Source organism: Topomyia yanbarensis, chromosome 2, assembly GCF_030247195.1.
Source record: "Topomyia yanbarensis strain Yona2022 chromosome 2, ASM3024719v1, whole genome shotgun sequence".
Lineage (NCBI taxonomy): Eukaryota > Metazoa > Arthropoda > Insecta > Diptera > Culicidae > Topomyia > Topomyia yanbarensis.
The window spans coordinates 444,252,400-444,267,613 of record NC_080671.1 but is presented as its reverse complement, the minus strand read 5'-3'; the positions used below and the strand labels follow the sequence as shown (position 1 = coordinate 444,267,613).

The 15,214-nt window shown below is 35.9% G+C and overlaps 2 protein-coding genes across 2 annotated transcripts; one reads left to right on the top strand and one right to left on the bottom strand.

Annotated features, from left to right (window-relative positions):
- The first annotated feature begins 6,569 nt into the window (after positions 1-6,569).
- LOC131682106 (uncharacterized) lies at positions 6,570-7,746 on the top strand. Its single transcript, XM_058963328.1, has 2 exons — positions 6,570-6,829; positions 6,893-7,746. Exons 1-2 carry the CDS (start codon positions 6,726-6,728, stop codon positions 7,641-7,643), a joined length of 855 nt encoding a protein of 284 aa, XP_058819311.1. The 5' UTR covers positions 6,570-6,725; the 3' UTR covers positions 7,644-7,746.
- An 80-nt stretch (positions 7,747-7,826) lies between these two features.
- On the bottom strand, positions 7,827-14,404 carry LOC131682105 (putative nuclease HARBI1). Its single transcript, XM_058963327.1, has 4 exons — positions 14,183-14,404; positions 13,992-14,131; positions 13,757-13,934; positions 7,827-8,528 (listed from the first exon to the last, which is right to left on the bottom strand). The coding sequence occupies exons 1-4, from the start codon at positions 14,384-14,386 to the stop codon at positions 7,938-7,940; spliced, it is 1,113 nt and encodes a 370-aa protein (XP_058819310.1). The 5' UTR covers positions 14,387-14,404; the 3' UTR covers positions 7,827-7,937.
- Between the last annotated feature and the right edge of the window lie 810 nt (positions 14,405-15,214).

Sequence of the window (15,214 nt, the reverse complement as noted above, 5' to 3'; positions counted from 1 at the left end):
GACCGTTACGTAACATGTTTAGTGACCAAAAAAAAATCGAAGGATTTGTTACGTAATAGGGGAGGGGGGAGGGAGAAATTTGTGACAATTTGTTACATGGGGGAGGGGGAGTTAATTTTCGCGATACGTAATTTATGAATGGTCCCTAAGACGTATTAGCCATTCGTGATGAGAAACAATTGCTGAAAGTGAAAATGGAGGTTATGCTGACGGAAGTCACCTTAATCGCTTTCTATCATGGCAGTCATTCAGTGCTGATAGCGTTTAACAAATTAACCCAAGCGAAACCAGTCATTCTCCATAATAACTAGGCCCAACCAGTTGAGCTAGGTGTTCGAACTAGGCCCCACCAGTTGAATCTCTGGTTGGAATGTATTTGTTTGATTTGATCACAAATTTCTAAGACCAAAGGCTATTTGCTTCGGTTTTGTGTCAGCGCTTCCTCGAGCTGTTATAATTGGTGAACTAGGAAGAGCAATAAAAATAAGCCTTTACGAGAAATCACATCTGGCTATAGTTTTTAGGAGCAGTAACAGATGTCCTTACAAGGTCCAATTCTTCCAGAGCCAAGAGAGCCGAACATACAGACGACCTCATCAAAAAAGGACGTAAATAGGTAAAGAAGACTCACTAATGGTTACCTGATACGAGTTTGTAGGAACATATAATGCTGTCCCGCTCTGTACAATTGCCATTTAAACGTTAACTTGTTGGAGCAAAGAGTTTTTCAAGTAGTCAACCACATACTTCAGTAAATACATGCATGAAAAACTCGTATCAGTGACCACACCATCGATCGGAATTTTGTGGGTGGGTATGCAGACGCACTAGTCGTTCGTAAAATATTTAGCCTTTGCTTACTTTAGGCAAGATATCACTATTCTGGGCGAACTTCCGAGATATTTGCTACTCAATATTGATGATCTTTGCGCCGAAAGAACATCAATTATGGTTCAACTGAGTTTTAAACGAGAAGTCGGAGTCTTCGATGACAAATCTTCTTCGACATCCAACTGATGGTTAAATCAGTTAGGTCTTTTCCGGATAATTTATCTATGCACCGGCCTAGAGCCCAGCACAAAGTGAAAACTTCAAGAATACGATGAAAGAGACAGAAACTACAGACGACGTAAGATATTGAAAAACAGAGTACAGTAAAGCATAAATGGTGTTACTTATCTTTACACGATTTATGGCTGGCTGCTAACGATTTTCTTAGAAAATAGTGAAAAGTGTGTATATAAACCTTTAAGAACCGCAGAATATAAAAGCATATTTGTTTCGCTCCCTTGCGCATAATGTCCTGAAGGCACTTGTACTGATAATTAGGGCATTGTAAATTTTTTGCTTAAAATGATCTGATGTTTCTGAATTTTACCGGCAACGAATCTATTTACATTTTGGCCCTGAGAATTTTCCACGTTCAACAAGGTACTTTTAATCAAAATTTATTGAAGAATGATAGAGATACAGTATGTTGAAAATTGAATACACACTTATATTTTTCTAGTTTTTTTGTTTGAAAGAAAAGATTTATTACATGGGTGCGTTTCGACTTCGTCTCATCAGAAACCGACACTAACATTTTGTCGGAATAGAGCCGGCTTGACGCAAATCCCTAAAACTAAAACACACTTTGTGTTTCGATCGAACGACTGGTCAGACGTGATGTCCTGTCCGAGCAGAAGTTCTGCCTAGCCTAGCAGAAGTTTATGCCTATAAAATTTTCGTCCTAAATTTTGGTGTTTACCCAATTTTTTCTCCTTAGGGTGACATATAGCATAGAAAAGATTTGTTGTATTTTATGATAGGGATATTCAGTGCAGAGCTCCATCACCATACTGATGGCAATTCTGTTTAATGAGAGAGTATAATTTAAAAGCATTTAAAATGACTAGCGATGCCCATTACTCACGGTTCTCACTGACCAGTAATTTCAACAGTGAGATGGTTTTTTCTGTTTAAATTTTTCTTTTAAAACATATTTGTCAAAAATATTGCTCTCTCCAGAGAGACGAAGTTGAAGTATATTCACAATGACCGTTGTTTGCGCCTATGTCCAATTTCTTATCAACACAGTAATAGGGTTTCACTGTACCCACAACATAAGTGCCATCGGCATGCCCTTTAGATCAGATTGATTCAGCGTAGTGGTAGTGAGGATATTTTGCCTTTCTGTCAGTCATATATCGTCGTCAGTATGTGTTTCCGGTCAGAAAAGGGTTTCCGGTTGAACCAATCTACAGTCATCAATGGGTACAGCAGGACTATAAAAGCCTAGCTCGCAGCAGTTCAAGCACGTTCTTACGTTTGTACTTTATACGTTAGTTAGTCAATACTGTGTGTTCATCATTCGTTAATATAAGTTAAGTAAAGTAGTTTGTTCTTTATCGTCAGTCCGCCATTTTGTCCGTGAAAGTGATTAATATATACCAATAGTAGTTTATCGTACCCGCGAGTTTTACTCCACCGCTACCGAAACAGTTTTCCCTACAAAAACAAATCCGACACCTCAACAGACGCTTGAATGTGCGTTAACAACCGTCATTTTATTTGCAGCATGAATACGGTGACGACGGTCATTATTAATAACAATAAACCAGTGGTGACAAACGTATCAAATTAAATATTCATTTTAGTATGAAATTCTATAACTTATGATACGTGCATTTTATAAGCATGTATTCGATTTTCAATTAGAAAAAATATATTAGTGTAACTATAATGATTGTAACTAGCGTTACAACTGTCGTGTACTTTGAAGCAATATGGTAGCCTTTAGACATACATTTATTTTCTTTGATTTTCAGAATAACAACCAACACCTTCAACCAATCCTTTCTTTCAGGTAGATTTCCTATGAATTGAATTTCGGATGAGAACATGTTAATTCTCATATTGTTCAGATATCATTTTATGCCCAGCATATATAATCAAATTTCAAAAGTGATTTCGCGTTATATTCATTTCGGATACTTTGTAAAGAAAAAATGCTGTTTGTTTTCGAGTACTATTTTAATGACTGGGTCAGCATATCTGGTAATAATACAAGCCTGTTGTGTATAATTCATAAGTGTTACAACAATATTTTCATAACATCAATATAAATTTCAATCGCCACTAATTCATCGGTTCAAATTTTTCCAATCATACATAGATGGACTACTACTTGACTTCACCCTAGTGAGAAATTTTGGTTTTTACCAAATTTTTCTCCTTAGGGTGAAATATAACATAGATACTTGACTACTTGTTGTTGCCAGAATTGCGAGTTGAGGATGTGACGTTTTTCTAGAAATCTAATGAGTCCAAATATCAAAATCGTGTCGTTGTCGATGCTCAACTTCAAGGAGTTTGAGTTGTATTTGAATATCTATTTCGATCGTAGCCTCCGTTTTGGGATCCAGTTTTCCTCCAAAGAGCTCCGTTAGGTAATCGGTTATGTCTTGATCCTCTACTGAGATATTTGCCTGCTCCAACGAATGGTTCTGTTTAGCAAAACCACCGATGATTTGCATTCTCCTACATACGTTTGATATATAGTTCTGAAAAAAGGATGATATATTTCGCATATATACATCAAATATATCATGGAACAGTATTGGTGCATTGAAGCATCCAGAATAAAACTAATTACCTGGATTTCGAATTTCTCATCTGAACTGGAGAATGTGGAATCTAAATAGTTAAACCTGGGGTCGAAAGCAAGCGCTGCCTTGAATAACATTGTTCCTCTAAGCATTTCAAGTCTTTTTTCGAGTGTATCTGCCAAATGTTTTGAAAATCGATTGTCTTTGAGCTCACGTACATTCTTTAGTGCTAGTATCCATTGCATGTAGAATTTACTAAATACTTGATGCTGCGATTGTAGCAGTTTAGTCATTTTATGTAGAGGAAGAAATGCAGTTTCGTATTCCTTCATGAATGTCCAATCATCTTCGGTTAACTCTGAAATAGAATGTTTCTCTATTTAGTACAGCACAACTCATAAAGTAACAAACATTTGGTATCGATACTCACTTAGCTCCGAAAAATGATCTTGCATCGAAGAGAAAAACGATTCTTGCTTAATGATGCTCCTTATCATTTTGTACTTGCCGCTCCACCTGGTGGGGAGGGAATGATGCTTGATGGAAATCCATATAACTTTTATATTTTATTTTTCTCAAATTCTTTGAAAAATCTGTAATACTTTTGATGTTAGAGTTAGTGTTCTTTACAACATCGTTGAGTGCCAGTTGTAGCGTGTGCAGTGCGCATCGCACGATATTGAATTGGTCGCTTAATTCTGCTTCAAGTTCCATGGGAAACTCATCGTCGCTGGAATATTCATCTAACATTGACTCAGTAAACAACTGTCGCAGATGCTTCACTGCCGCAAGCATATTAGTTCCATTATCCGTTGTAATCGAATGTATTTGATCGATGGATAGTTCATAGCGCTTCAATACATCCAGTATTTTGACCTTGAGATGTTTTGCCTTTTGGCTTTCGGTGACTTCTATCATGGCTTAAATAAAAAAAAAGTTCAGTTAGTTCAATTATTTGTTAAAAACCATAATTCATCTTACCTAGTGTTCTTGTCACAATCGAACTGTTCAATTCATGTTGAGCATTCACACCCAATATGTGACGACCGTGTCGCTGCGCAGAATCGATTTTAATAGATATGAGGCGCCCTTTCATTTGTTGGTGAATGCACATCACTGTTTTCTCCGTAATTTCTTTGAGGTAGATTTTTATATTTCGTCGCTTCAACGAAATACCAAGAGCTTGCGTTATTGGACCCGTAAGCAGACGCAAACCTTTCCAATCCATAGCACTAAGAGGAAGATTATGGTTTGTTATCAACCGAATGCACGCTTCGACAAATTGTTGTCTATCGATTGCCACTAATCGCTTGGCCACAACACGGGTCCTTTTCTGCGGAAGGTTTTCCGATTCCGTGATCAGTCCATACAAAACTGCTGCATTCGGCTGCAATACTCGGACGTGCCTGATGAAATTGCCGCTATCGTAGTTTTTGATAACGGTTCAATGTTGCAAATGAACCTTCCACTTTCTTGTTTCACGAACTCCCACGCAATATCAGCAAACGTCCGCCTTTTCCGCTGCGCGATTGGCTTTGTCGATGGACCAGCATTTGTATTCATTATGGCTCGCTCACTGTTTCGGAACACGTTTAAAATTTTGAAGGTTTCAGAATATTCTTGCACGTCGCCGATTTGTTTTGATTATATGATTGCAGGGGTGCCAAAATTTCAGTTTGAACAGAGATGTCCAAGTGATCACACAATCTGGGTGATTCGATTCAAGTCGTATGACTTATGATTATATATTCTGGTTTCAATTTAAAACCGAAATATAGTACCGACAAGTGAATTTTGTTTTTTGTCCCATATTTCAGCATGCGCAATGCGCATCTTGTGTAACGCACCCCCATGTGAATAATGCACACAAGCCGCAGCTTAGTTTCGCACGCTGAAAATAGAAGAAAAATAGAAAGGCGCAAGTAAAATACGTCGATTTTCAACTGCAACCAGAGTAAATTGCAGTACTGAGACAATATTATAGACTTATTGAAGCCAATATTATAGTTGGAAACACATTATCGTCCACGATAGCATGTTTTATTCTAACAAGGAAAATAATCTAGAACAACTGGATTTCCGTTTCGATTCTCTCGTCTTAGGCCTACTATTTCCGAAAAATGTATTTGTCAATTTAAATTCGTTTCGGGAAAACTTCAATATAATTATTAGCAACACTGCGTATCTGGTTTTCTCGCAATACGGTGAGAAGTGAGAATGATATCTCAGTATTTATACTGTCAGTTTCTCTCATTCTCTCGCATTGTTTTCACAAGAAATGGTAGACTGATAAATACATTTTGTATCCGAATAACAGGCTGTGTCATTTGAGATTTGTGATGGTAATTCATCGTTTACCGTTTGTATTCAATCACCTTCATGAAAATGCACAGCACTGGGGATATTTTCAAAGGCTTAGTTTACCATTTCAGAGCCAATAAATCAAAAAACGAAATGAGTTTGATGCGGTGCACAGTGGGACGGAATCAAAAAAAGCCGGACATTGATATTTGCGACGAAACCATTGTCTATGGCACTTTGATGTCTTCGGAAAGGTTTCTTTATTTTTTGAGTAGTTTAATATAATTTTGGAAAGTTTTGATTTTAGGGGGTATATACGCAGATGAAAAAAATAACTTTGCAAGTTGTTGCCAATATTAATAGTCATGTATGGAAAGTTTGTAGACGAAATGATTTTATGAAACTTTGTTGAAGTAGCGAAATGGCTATCTGTTAAGCGAAAAAAGATATTAGGTGAAGTTGAAGTACAGGTCGGAATACTCCCTTAAAAAGTGTTTTTTATTGTAACTTTTTTATTTGATTTTTTACAGTTTTTCGATGTTCTGGAAAGTTGTAGATGCTTTTAAAACACACCTTTTTTTGAAATAGACCAACTCGCTATCTCTTCGTTTTTAGGATGTATACCTATGGAGTTTTTCATTGATTCCTCTGACTCGGTGCCAGTGTTTTACTCTGTAACTTTACCAATGAAACAGTTTTGTACAACTCAGAGTGCATTTGGATGTATGCGTTTCTGCCTGCTGCGATTTTTTTCTCATCTGACAGTTGCAGAATTTTTAATTTGGTGGCATATGCTGTTGCTGGACAGTTTCGAAAAAAGTGGAAAGTATTTTTATGAAAATGGCGACAATTAATTTGAATGATTTTGATCTAGTTTATAAAAGTCCCAATGAGCTATTGGTTGAGAAAGAAGATGTTTTCATTCAACACAAAACGAGGTAAAATTCGTTATTATTCGTGAACGTATTATTCAATATACAATTTTAATTAAAATATTTCAGTGATGAAATCATCAACGTTAGAAGGATCGACGTAGCAGACTTTTTTGGCATACCGTTGCATGTTCCGGATGATGAAGATAACAGCGAGAACAGTGAACTACCGACAGTTGCGAGTTCTGTTCAGGGTTTTTCTAAAGCAGAAGTTGGAAATGCTGCATGGACAGACGGAGCTACCAAGTGCTTGCTGGAGGGTTACAAGCATGCAATACCTCAAGTTGGTCCGATGAAAAAATTTCAGAGAAAAAAAGACATGTGGAGTGCTCTGGCTGCGGATATCAATAAAACCTGCAGTACCAGTTATACAGGACCTCAAACAGAGAACCGTTACAAAACGGTGCTAAAGAGGACCAAAAACACCCTTTCAAACAACCGAACTAGTGGAGCGCAGCGATCGGTTGATCCATATCAAGATGAAATGGTGGCGATAATCCAACGAGATGATTCAATTGTACCCGAGGTTCACGTCAGTCAGGATCAAATTGCAAGGAAATCCCCAGCCCTGGAAACATGTTCAATGTCCGCAAAAGTCCCAAAATCTAGAAACAACAATGTCTCAAAGTCCTCATTCATGACTGAGTTGTTAAAAGACAGAGAGAGAATGCATCGTGAGAAAATGGAAGCAAAGAAAAAAAGACACGAAGAAAAAATGGATATACAAAAGGAAAAACTTGTATTGATGAGGCAGAAAATATTATTACAGGAAATGCTCCTAGAAAAACTAAATGCCTGCAAAGACATTGGCACTGTTTAAACCGATCGGTTTTGAGGTCAATCAATTTGCCATTGAATTATATGATTTCTGTTTCGATTATTATAATTTTCTTAAATGATTTCACAATAAATTATTTCTAATGTTGGACATATTTTGTAATTCTTTAATGGATAAAAGGTACAACGATACTGTATTTGAAATAATTAAAATTTGAGGTAAAATATTACTAGTTTACTAGCAGCTATATTTTTTCTATAGTGAGTTGGCAATTTCATTTCGTTTAATTTCTCCCAATCTTCGTAGCGCCGCAGCACGATTGTCCATTCGACGAGATCATTCTGGGATAATTCGTTCTCCTATTTCACCTTCCTCAGGGATGTTTTCTGTTGACTGATTACTGCTTTCGGACGTAGCCATGTGGTCACCTGCGCATAAATTGTGCAGAACGCAACAAGCGAGTACAAACAGAGCCATTCTCTCCACAGAATGAAAATCAAGTCGCATCAATTGTCTAAACCTTGTCTTTAGTAAACCGAACACATTCTCGATTGTTACTCGCGTCTGACTAAACTTCAAGTTATAGTTTCTTTGCATATTGCTAAGATTTCCGTAATCCTTGAACGGAACCAAAAGAAACTCGCGCAAAGGGTATGCTGCGTCTCCAAGAATGTGAAATTGCTGACCGCAAATTCGTGGAAGTTTCTCACTTATAAAAGAATTCTCAAAAATGCGTGCATCATGCATGCGACTGGAATAACCAACATCGACATCTATAAACTCTCTCTTGGCGTTACATACTGCTTGCAACGTTATCGATAGCTGATCGTGCCTGTTTACATATGTATGAGCCATTTTGCGCGCCGGTTTCCTAATTGATATATAACAGCCATCCACGCACCCAAGTACATTTGGGAATTGAGCAATCTGAAAGTAACATAGGCCAACAAAGAATAAAAGGTTTATTTGGCTAAACTTTAAACTGTAATTAGCTTGTTATCAGTTTTTCAGTAAAGAAGACTAACAATCCCGAGTAACACAAAATTAATTGTATTTTTAGATGGAGAGAAAAAAGAGCAGGTTTGGGGCCCAATCTGCCCGTAAGGAGGGATAAATTCAGTGAAGCGAGTGCTTTTTCTTGAATCCCGCTTTTGGAGGCCAGATTCAAAAACTATTCTACATATTGACATGATTCATGGTTTATTTGGAATGGTACAACACCATTATATTCAAATTTTTGACAAGATCGCGGCCGTAAATTGAATACTCATCCAGTAATTTGCGGAACCAGAAAAAAGTAGAGTTGACCATGCGCGAGATTCTACAATTGGCAATAGCGTGTTTTAGTCCTCAGACTTATTCTTAAATATATTGTTATACGTTTCGAGGTTATTTTAAAAATTTGGAATAAAAAGTTCTTTCCCAAAAGAAATTCAACCATTTTTGAATAATATTTTTTGCGGTTCTTATTTCTCATGAAGTAGAGAAATTAATTTATATAAATTGAAATAATGCAATCCATTTCATATTAAAATTTGCACGATAGAAAACGTAAGCACTAATGTTGGGAAATTTGGTCAAGATTTTTAAATGGTACCTACGTTAACACAAATGAAATGTTTGGAAAAGTTTAGAGCTATAGTAGCTTCTACAGTCAATTACAAAATTAAGATTTTATCTAGAGAATGGCAAGGCGCTGATATTAATATTGTCTGCAGCCATCGAATAAGCTGTATGGGTAATTGTTTAGGTTCTTCCTCTATAAGAGGATTTTTTAGAAATATGTTATTTTAGTGTTATAGGGGCGGAAAGTAAAAATTGTAATAATTTGTTTTATAAACCTAAACAATATATTCTACCAACTAACCTTACTAATACAGTGAAGACCCGTTTTTATTGATTAAAATGAAAAATAAGGCGATGTTAAAAAGTTATAAATTAATTGAAAAAATAAATTGTGTCAAATAAATAATATGGATGAAATGAATAAATCTGAAAAATAGTCAAATTATTAAAATGAAGAAACTAAAAACATGTATGAACTGAAAAAAACAAAGAGCATGCTTAGAAGGAAAACAACGAAAGAAATAAGTTAAATTAATGGTATGAATGAAATGCACGAAAAAATAAACTGATCAGAGTGATTCCAAAGAATGAAATGAATAAAATAGATTAAATGAACCCAAATGAACAAAGTGAATAAAAATAATTCTGAATAAAATAAATAATTAAAATGCAAAAATCATATACTTAAAACTAGTCAAATATTCAAAATGAATAAAACAAACAAGACGAATACTACGAAAAAGAAATGGTTCAAATTTTAAGGATAAGTATTTAGTTTGTTGGAAACGCAAGCACCGTTGAATGTGTTACTTGATATAAAACTGCCCTTGATGGATAGGCAAGCTTGGCATTACAAGTCTTAATTTTCTGCGAATAAATATGTTTCTAGTTACATTGGCCATGAAAAGAAGACATTACATCCAACGCCTCTCTACTAATTGTGACTGCCATTGAAACCAGGGATGCATGAAGCACAGCACGAGAGCCTAACACGAGCTGAGCGGCCGCTTTGAACGAACCAAAAGCAATAAGCACTGACACCCGCTCGTGCTAGGTAACCTTCGTGCTGGAGCTGTAGGATTCGAAGAGCTAGCACAACGAGTTAGCACGATAAGCTAGCACTATGAGCCAGCTCGGTAAGCTGGCACGAGCAAGCTCGGTGAGCTAGCTCAGTGAGCTAGCACGAGTTAACTCAATGAGCTGGCACGGTAAGCTTGTCCGATGAGCTAGAACGGTGCAGTAGTGTAAGCTATGGAATGAAAGAATAGGACAAAGCAAGAACTATGCGTTGGTGAATGTGCGACAGGTTGCTGAAAAACGATGCAGGCATCATTACTCACACTAACGCGTTGTTTTTTTATTCTGCTTTGCTATAGCTGAGCTATTGCTCCATGCAGCGTGCTAGCTATCACCGTGCTAGCGAGGGCTCTCGCTCATCGGTGCTCGCGCTACTTGCTAACTCTAGCTCATCGGAAACCAGCGCAAGCACTAGCTCAATGAATTTAACGCTGACACATTATGAGTCAGTGCACAGCAATAGGACACGGAGCAGCACCGTTCTTGTGCATGCCTGATTGAAACATCAATTGAATTTTACTTAATATAAAGCAAAAATGAACAATAGACCGGCAACAATTTTGACTTTTTTTTCGGAACACTGTTAAATCAAACGGTAATTGGCTTCACATACCATTTGTCAAATATGAGCTTTTTCCGATAACTCTAGTTTACTCACAAGAGTTTTCAAGTTTGTATGTGGAAATATATGAAAAATTGGCAAAAGAATCAATAAATTCAGTAAAAAATGACAGTATCATCTTGTGCATCCCAAAATCTGTAAATATATAGCTTAAAGTGCAAGGATCAACATTGCCGAAGACTGCCAATTGATCCTATTTTGCAGTAAAAAGATATTCTCATATAAAGTTATGCGTTGCCTCTCTGTCTCGCACATGCTTAGAATAGGAAATTTCAAAAAAAAAAATCCGTTTGTCTTCAAAATTAAATAACTTTGTCGGGGAACCTCCAACCAACATGCATGCTTCACTAAAGCTGTTCGTTATAAAATAAGCTACGCCACCGTAAGTTTTGAGGTATAAAGAATTACTGTGGAATTTTTTATTGGAATTTGATTTTTGATTTCTGACTTTCCATATATTTCACCATAGAAACTTCTAAACTCTTGTGAGTGAACTAGAGCTAAAGGAAACATCTCATATTTGGCAGATGGTTTGTAGAGCTAATTACCAATTGATTAAGGAGTGTTCCGAAAAAAGTTAAAAAAAAGTTGCCGGTCTAATGAACAACGATAAGTTACAATGTTTCTTGTACTTGTATCCCCCATCGAGAATGGGGTCTTTAGGAGACTTCTTTTCCCGGATCTAATTCGTGGATATTTTTGGGCTTTGATCCGTTATACTTCATAATAGTTCATACCAATACAATGAATATATATTTTCAATCATATCATCACAAAAGAGATGTTATTACTTTTCACATGACATATTTGAGCATATGATTCATTTAAAATACAATTCAGATACGAAAAGTTTAAATAACGCATGTGGAATGTCTCTTCTTAAAATTTTCATCTTCAAATATCCATATTACCCAGTTAAGTTACATATTTTTCTAGATAGCCATGAATTCCCTTAATTAGGGTGTATATAAAAGCTCTGAATAGAAATAAATTAAATTGGATTTGATGTAGTTTTTGAATTTTGGTCGCCTGCCAACCCATAGTTCCACATTTCGGAGGGATACACGTTTCATCTTGAGGGTGCGAACATTTGAAAATAGTTATGGTTTTCTCATAATACAAACATTTTGATAGAGTGAGAGAGTAAGTGAGAGAGTCAGTGAGAGTGAGAAAGGGAGAGGGGGCGTGTGAGAAATGGAAAATGATGTTTAGTGCCGTGACCTTATATTTAAAGGTATATATGCGATATATTGATTCCTTACATCCTTATTGTAAATAATGTAAATAGTAATTTTACGCCATAACCAGTATAAATAACATATATCTTGCAAAAGAGCTAAATTTTCGTTAGAGTTTTGGGATTCAAAAATACAGTTGCTTTCGGTGATGCCGTGAGTATAATTATATGAGAAATCTTTTATCTCACTACTAGGTGATTTACTTGATGATCTACGTATTAATATACCATCAACATTTTTCTCACGATTGAATGCATAATGCCTAATTCAAGGGATAAATACATGAAATCTAGAAAAAATTATAATTTTTTTTTAAATTCATTATAAACATTATTTTGTCTTTGAAATGAACTTATATATTATTTTTTGAGAAATAGCTCATTTATTATAGAGGTAATTCAACATTTTTTTAATGTCGAATTTCTTGAATCACGTAGATGTGTTTTCATACACCGATATTCAAAAGCGGTTTAGTTTTGCCCCTAAACACCAGTAAAACAATACTCTGTATGAAAAGGTCTCCTTTTTAATTAGTGAAAATTGGTAAGCGAGGAATGAAAATACAAAATGTTTAATATTTCCGCCGCTCGTGAACGGATTTTGACAATCTATAGCTTGTTCGAAAAGTATTTTCATAAGCTTTTTACTTCTATCTAGTGCGCGATAGGATTGCTCTGTTCGAAAATTATTCGCTAAAAACCCGTTTTACATTGATAAGATCACCCATATCTCATAAAGTAAACAACATCGAAAAACCAAAAATAATAGTGTCAAATGGTAACGTTAGGCCTAGTTAGGATCGGTTCAGCCATTGCTGAGATAATTGTACATACATTCATACATACACACATACAGACATTGTCTCAATTTGTCGAGCTGAATCGATTGGTATATGAGACTCGGCCCTCAAGGCCTCGAAAAAGTTTAGTCGACTCCAAGGACCCGAAGCAGCGTAAAACCGCTGAGGATTCACCGGACGAGGTGGTCGCATATCCGTTGTCAGAAACGCAAGCAAACCTGTAATTCGCAAGATTGCCTAGTGTACACAAACTTAGCGACTGTGGCTAGTTTTAGCACTCACATAAAAAGATACAATATTTCATTGTTATTACTAAATATTGTCCTACTGTAACTAAATTAAACATTGCCACTACCTAATGTGGCTATGCCACATCGCTTTTATATGAAGGTTAGATCCTATGTGTGAGTATACCGGGTAAACGAGTGGATCGCAGTTTATTGCGTTTCCGACGGCGAGCAGGCATCCACCACGTCCGGCGATTCTTTGGACTCGGCTATTCGGTCAAGTCACATCATACTAACTACACAAAAAAATTTAATTTTCGAGGGCACAATGACACTATTAGCAAGGCTAGCTACTAAATACAACATATTTTTTAAGTTTATAAATAAACTACTAAATTTTCGATTTCCGCCGTTTTTTATAAATCTATAACACTTTACAGAACTAAAATAACATTTTTCTAATAGAAAAAAAATCCCGTTGGCAGTGAAATAAGTACCTAAAGTAAACAATTACCGTTGTATGTTGTTTGATTTCATTACCGCAAAACGGTACCTTTGCAGTAATTGGTTTCAAATATTAATTTCAATTAATCAATTGCTAATTAAAATACCCAGCTAAAAGTTACCTGCTGGAAATCATTTGACGTTTGATTTTTTTCCTCTTCAGTATTTGGAAATTTTATATATCGTTGAGCAATTTGAGAAAAAAAGTCCAAAATATATCCAAAAGTTCGATATACGGTTGATTGAGTAATGTTGAACAAATTAGCAACTTCTCGGTACGAGTCCTTGTTTGCTGCAAACCTTTAATAGTAAAATTAAGGGCACTTGCTGTTACAATTTACAAATAATGTGAATTACCACAAAAAGCTCAGCATTTGTTTCTCAGCAGGGACTACATGTCTTCCACCGCGCTTCTTAACTTTGAAGAAACACGACGATTCAAATTCTTCGATCAGCGCGTATGCAGCCGTTCTCGTGAGCCGGAAGTGAGATTTGAACTAAGGATTATTAGCTTATTCACAGTTAAATCCAGATTAGAATCAATTTACCTCGTGATCCGAGTACTTATAAATCACATCACCAACAAAATCTTCAACCTTTTTTCGCTTGCTTCTTACAAGTCGTTCAGTGAAATAGGCACCAATATCCGAAGAATAATCTTCAGATGAAGATGTAGACTCACTGGAACACGAGCTTTCGTCGGAACTGCTGGACGAATCAAAAATTTCGGCAATCAAATCTTTAGTATTCATCCTAAAATATTCTCTCAAATTGACGTTGTTGTTATTTATTGTTTTGTTGATCTTTTATTGGTATTAGTGCGCTCGCTTGCTGCTCTGAAAAAAAACTGAGTGCAAAATTGCTGCTCGCGAATTGCACCAGGATTGCATTTTTTTCGTGCAGTGCACATCAATGAAACATAGGGCACTTATTTTGAATGCTCGACTGCACGAAAAATGCAGAAAAAGTGCAAAAAACTCCACCAGTGGAATCAATGAAAAACGCCACTAGTATAGACTAGCGTTTCAATAAATTATTTGTATTATGAAGCATGAAAAATAAACTATTAGAAATTAGTAAACATGTGAAATATTATAGTTCATTCCATATATTCCGACATCTAAAGTTAATTTTTTGTTATTAACATGCTCATAAGTCATCAGTGCAGTGGCGTAGCCAGAAATTTGATTTGGAGGGGGTTTTGATGAAAATCGCAAATTTTTTGAAACAATGCTAAAATTTAATATGAGTTTGATAAATTATTGAAAACTCAAAAACATAAGTAGTCTAACAGATGTCATTCCAGTCTACAAACAAGAAGTTTCAACATGGAACAGTTTTCAAACCTCTATAGATTATTTTCTTGTATAATATGTCAATGAAGTCAAAAATTGCGATCTTTTAAAGTGGGATAAATGATCTAAAAAATTTTCAACGTTCAAGATCACCTAATATAATAATCCTTGACTTTGAAGGTTTGACAACTTCGGGAAGTTATCAACATAAAACAGCGCCTGCTTTGATTTAGAAATTTTAGTGATTAACTCTCATAGAGGTAATTATGGTGAATTAATTTTTCA

Coding starts and splice junctions, on each gene's coding strand:
- LOC131682106 (XM_058963328.1), top strand. CDS start 6,726: ATGAAAATGGCGACAATTAATTTGAATGATTTTGATCTAGTTTATAAA. Junction 6,830..6,892: donor TTCATTCAACACAAAACGAG/GTAAAATTCGTT, acceptor AAAATATTTCAG/TGATGAAATCATCAACGTTA.
- LOC131682105 (XM_058963327.1), bottom strand. CDS start 14,386: ATGAATACTAAAGATTTGATTGCCGAAATTTTTGATTCGTCCAGCAGT. Junction 14,132..14,182: donor ATAAGTACTCGGATCACGAG/GTAAATTGATTC, acceptor AATAATCCTTAG/TTCAAATCTCACTTCCGGCT. Junction 8,529..13,756: donor CGTCAAATGATTTCCAGCAG/GTAACTTTTAGC, acceptor TGTTACTTTCAG/ATTGCTCAATTCCCAAATGT.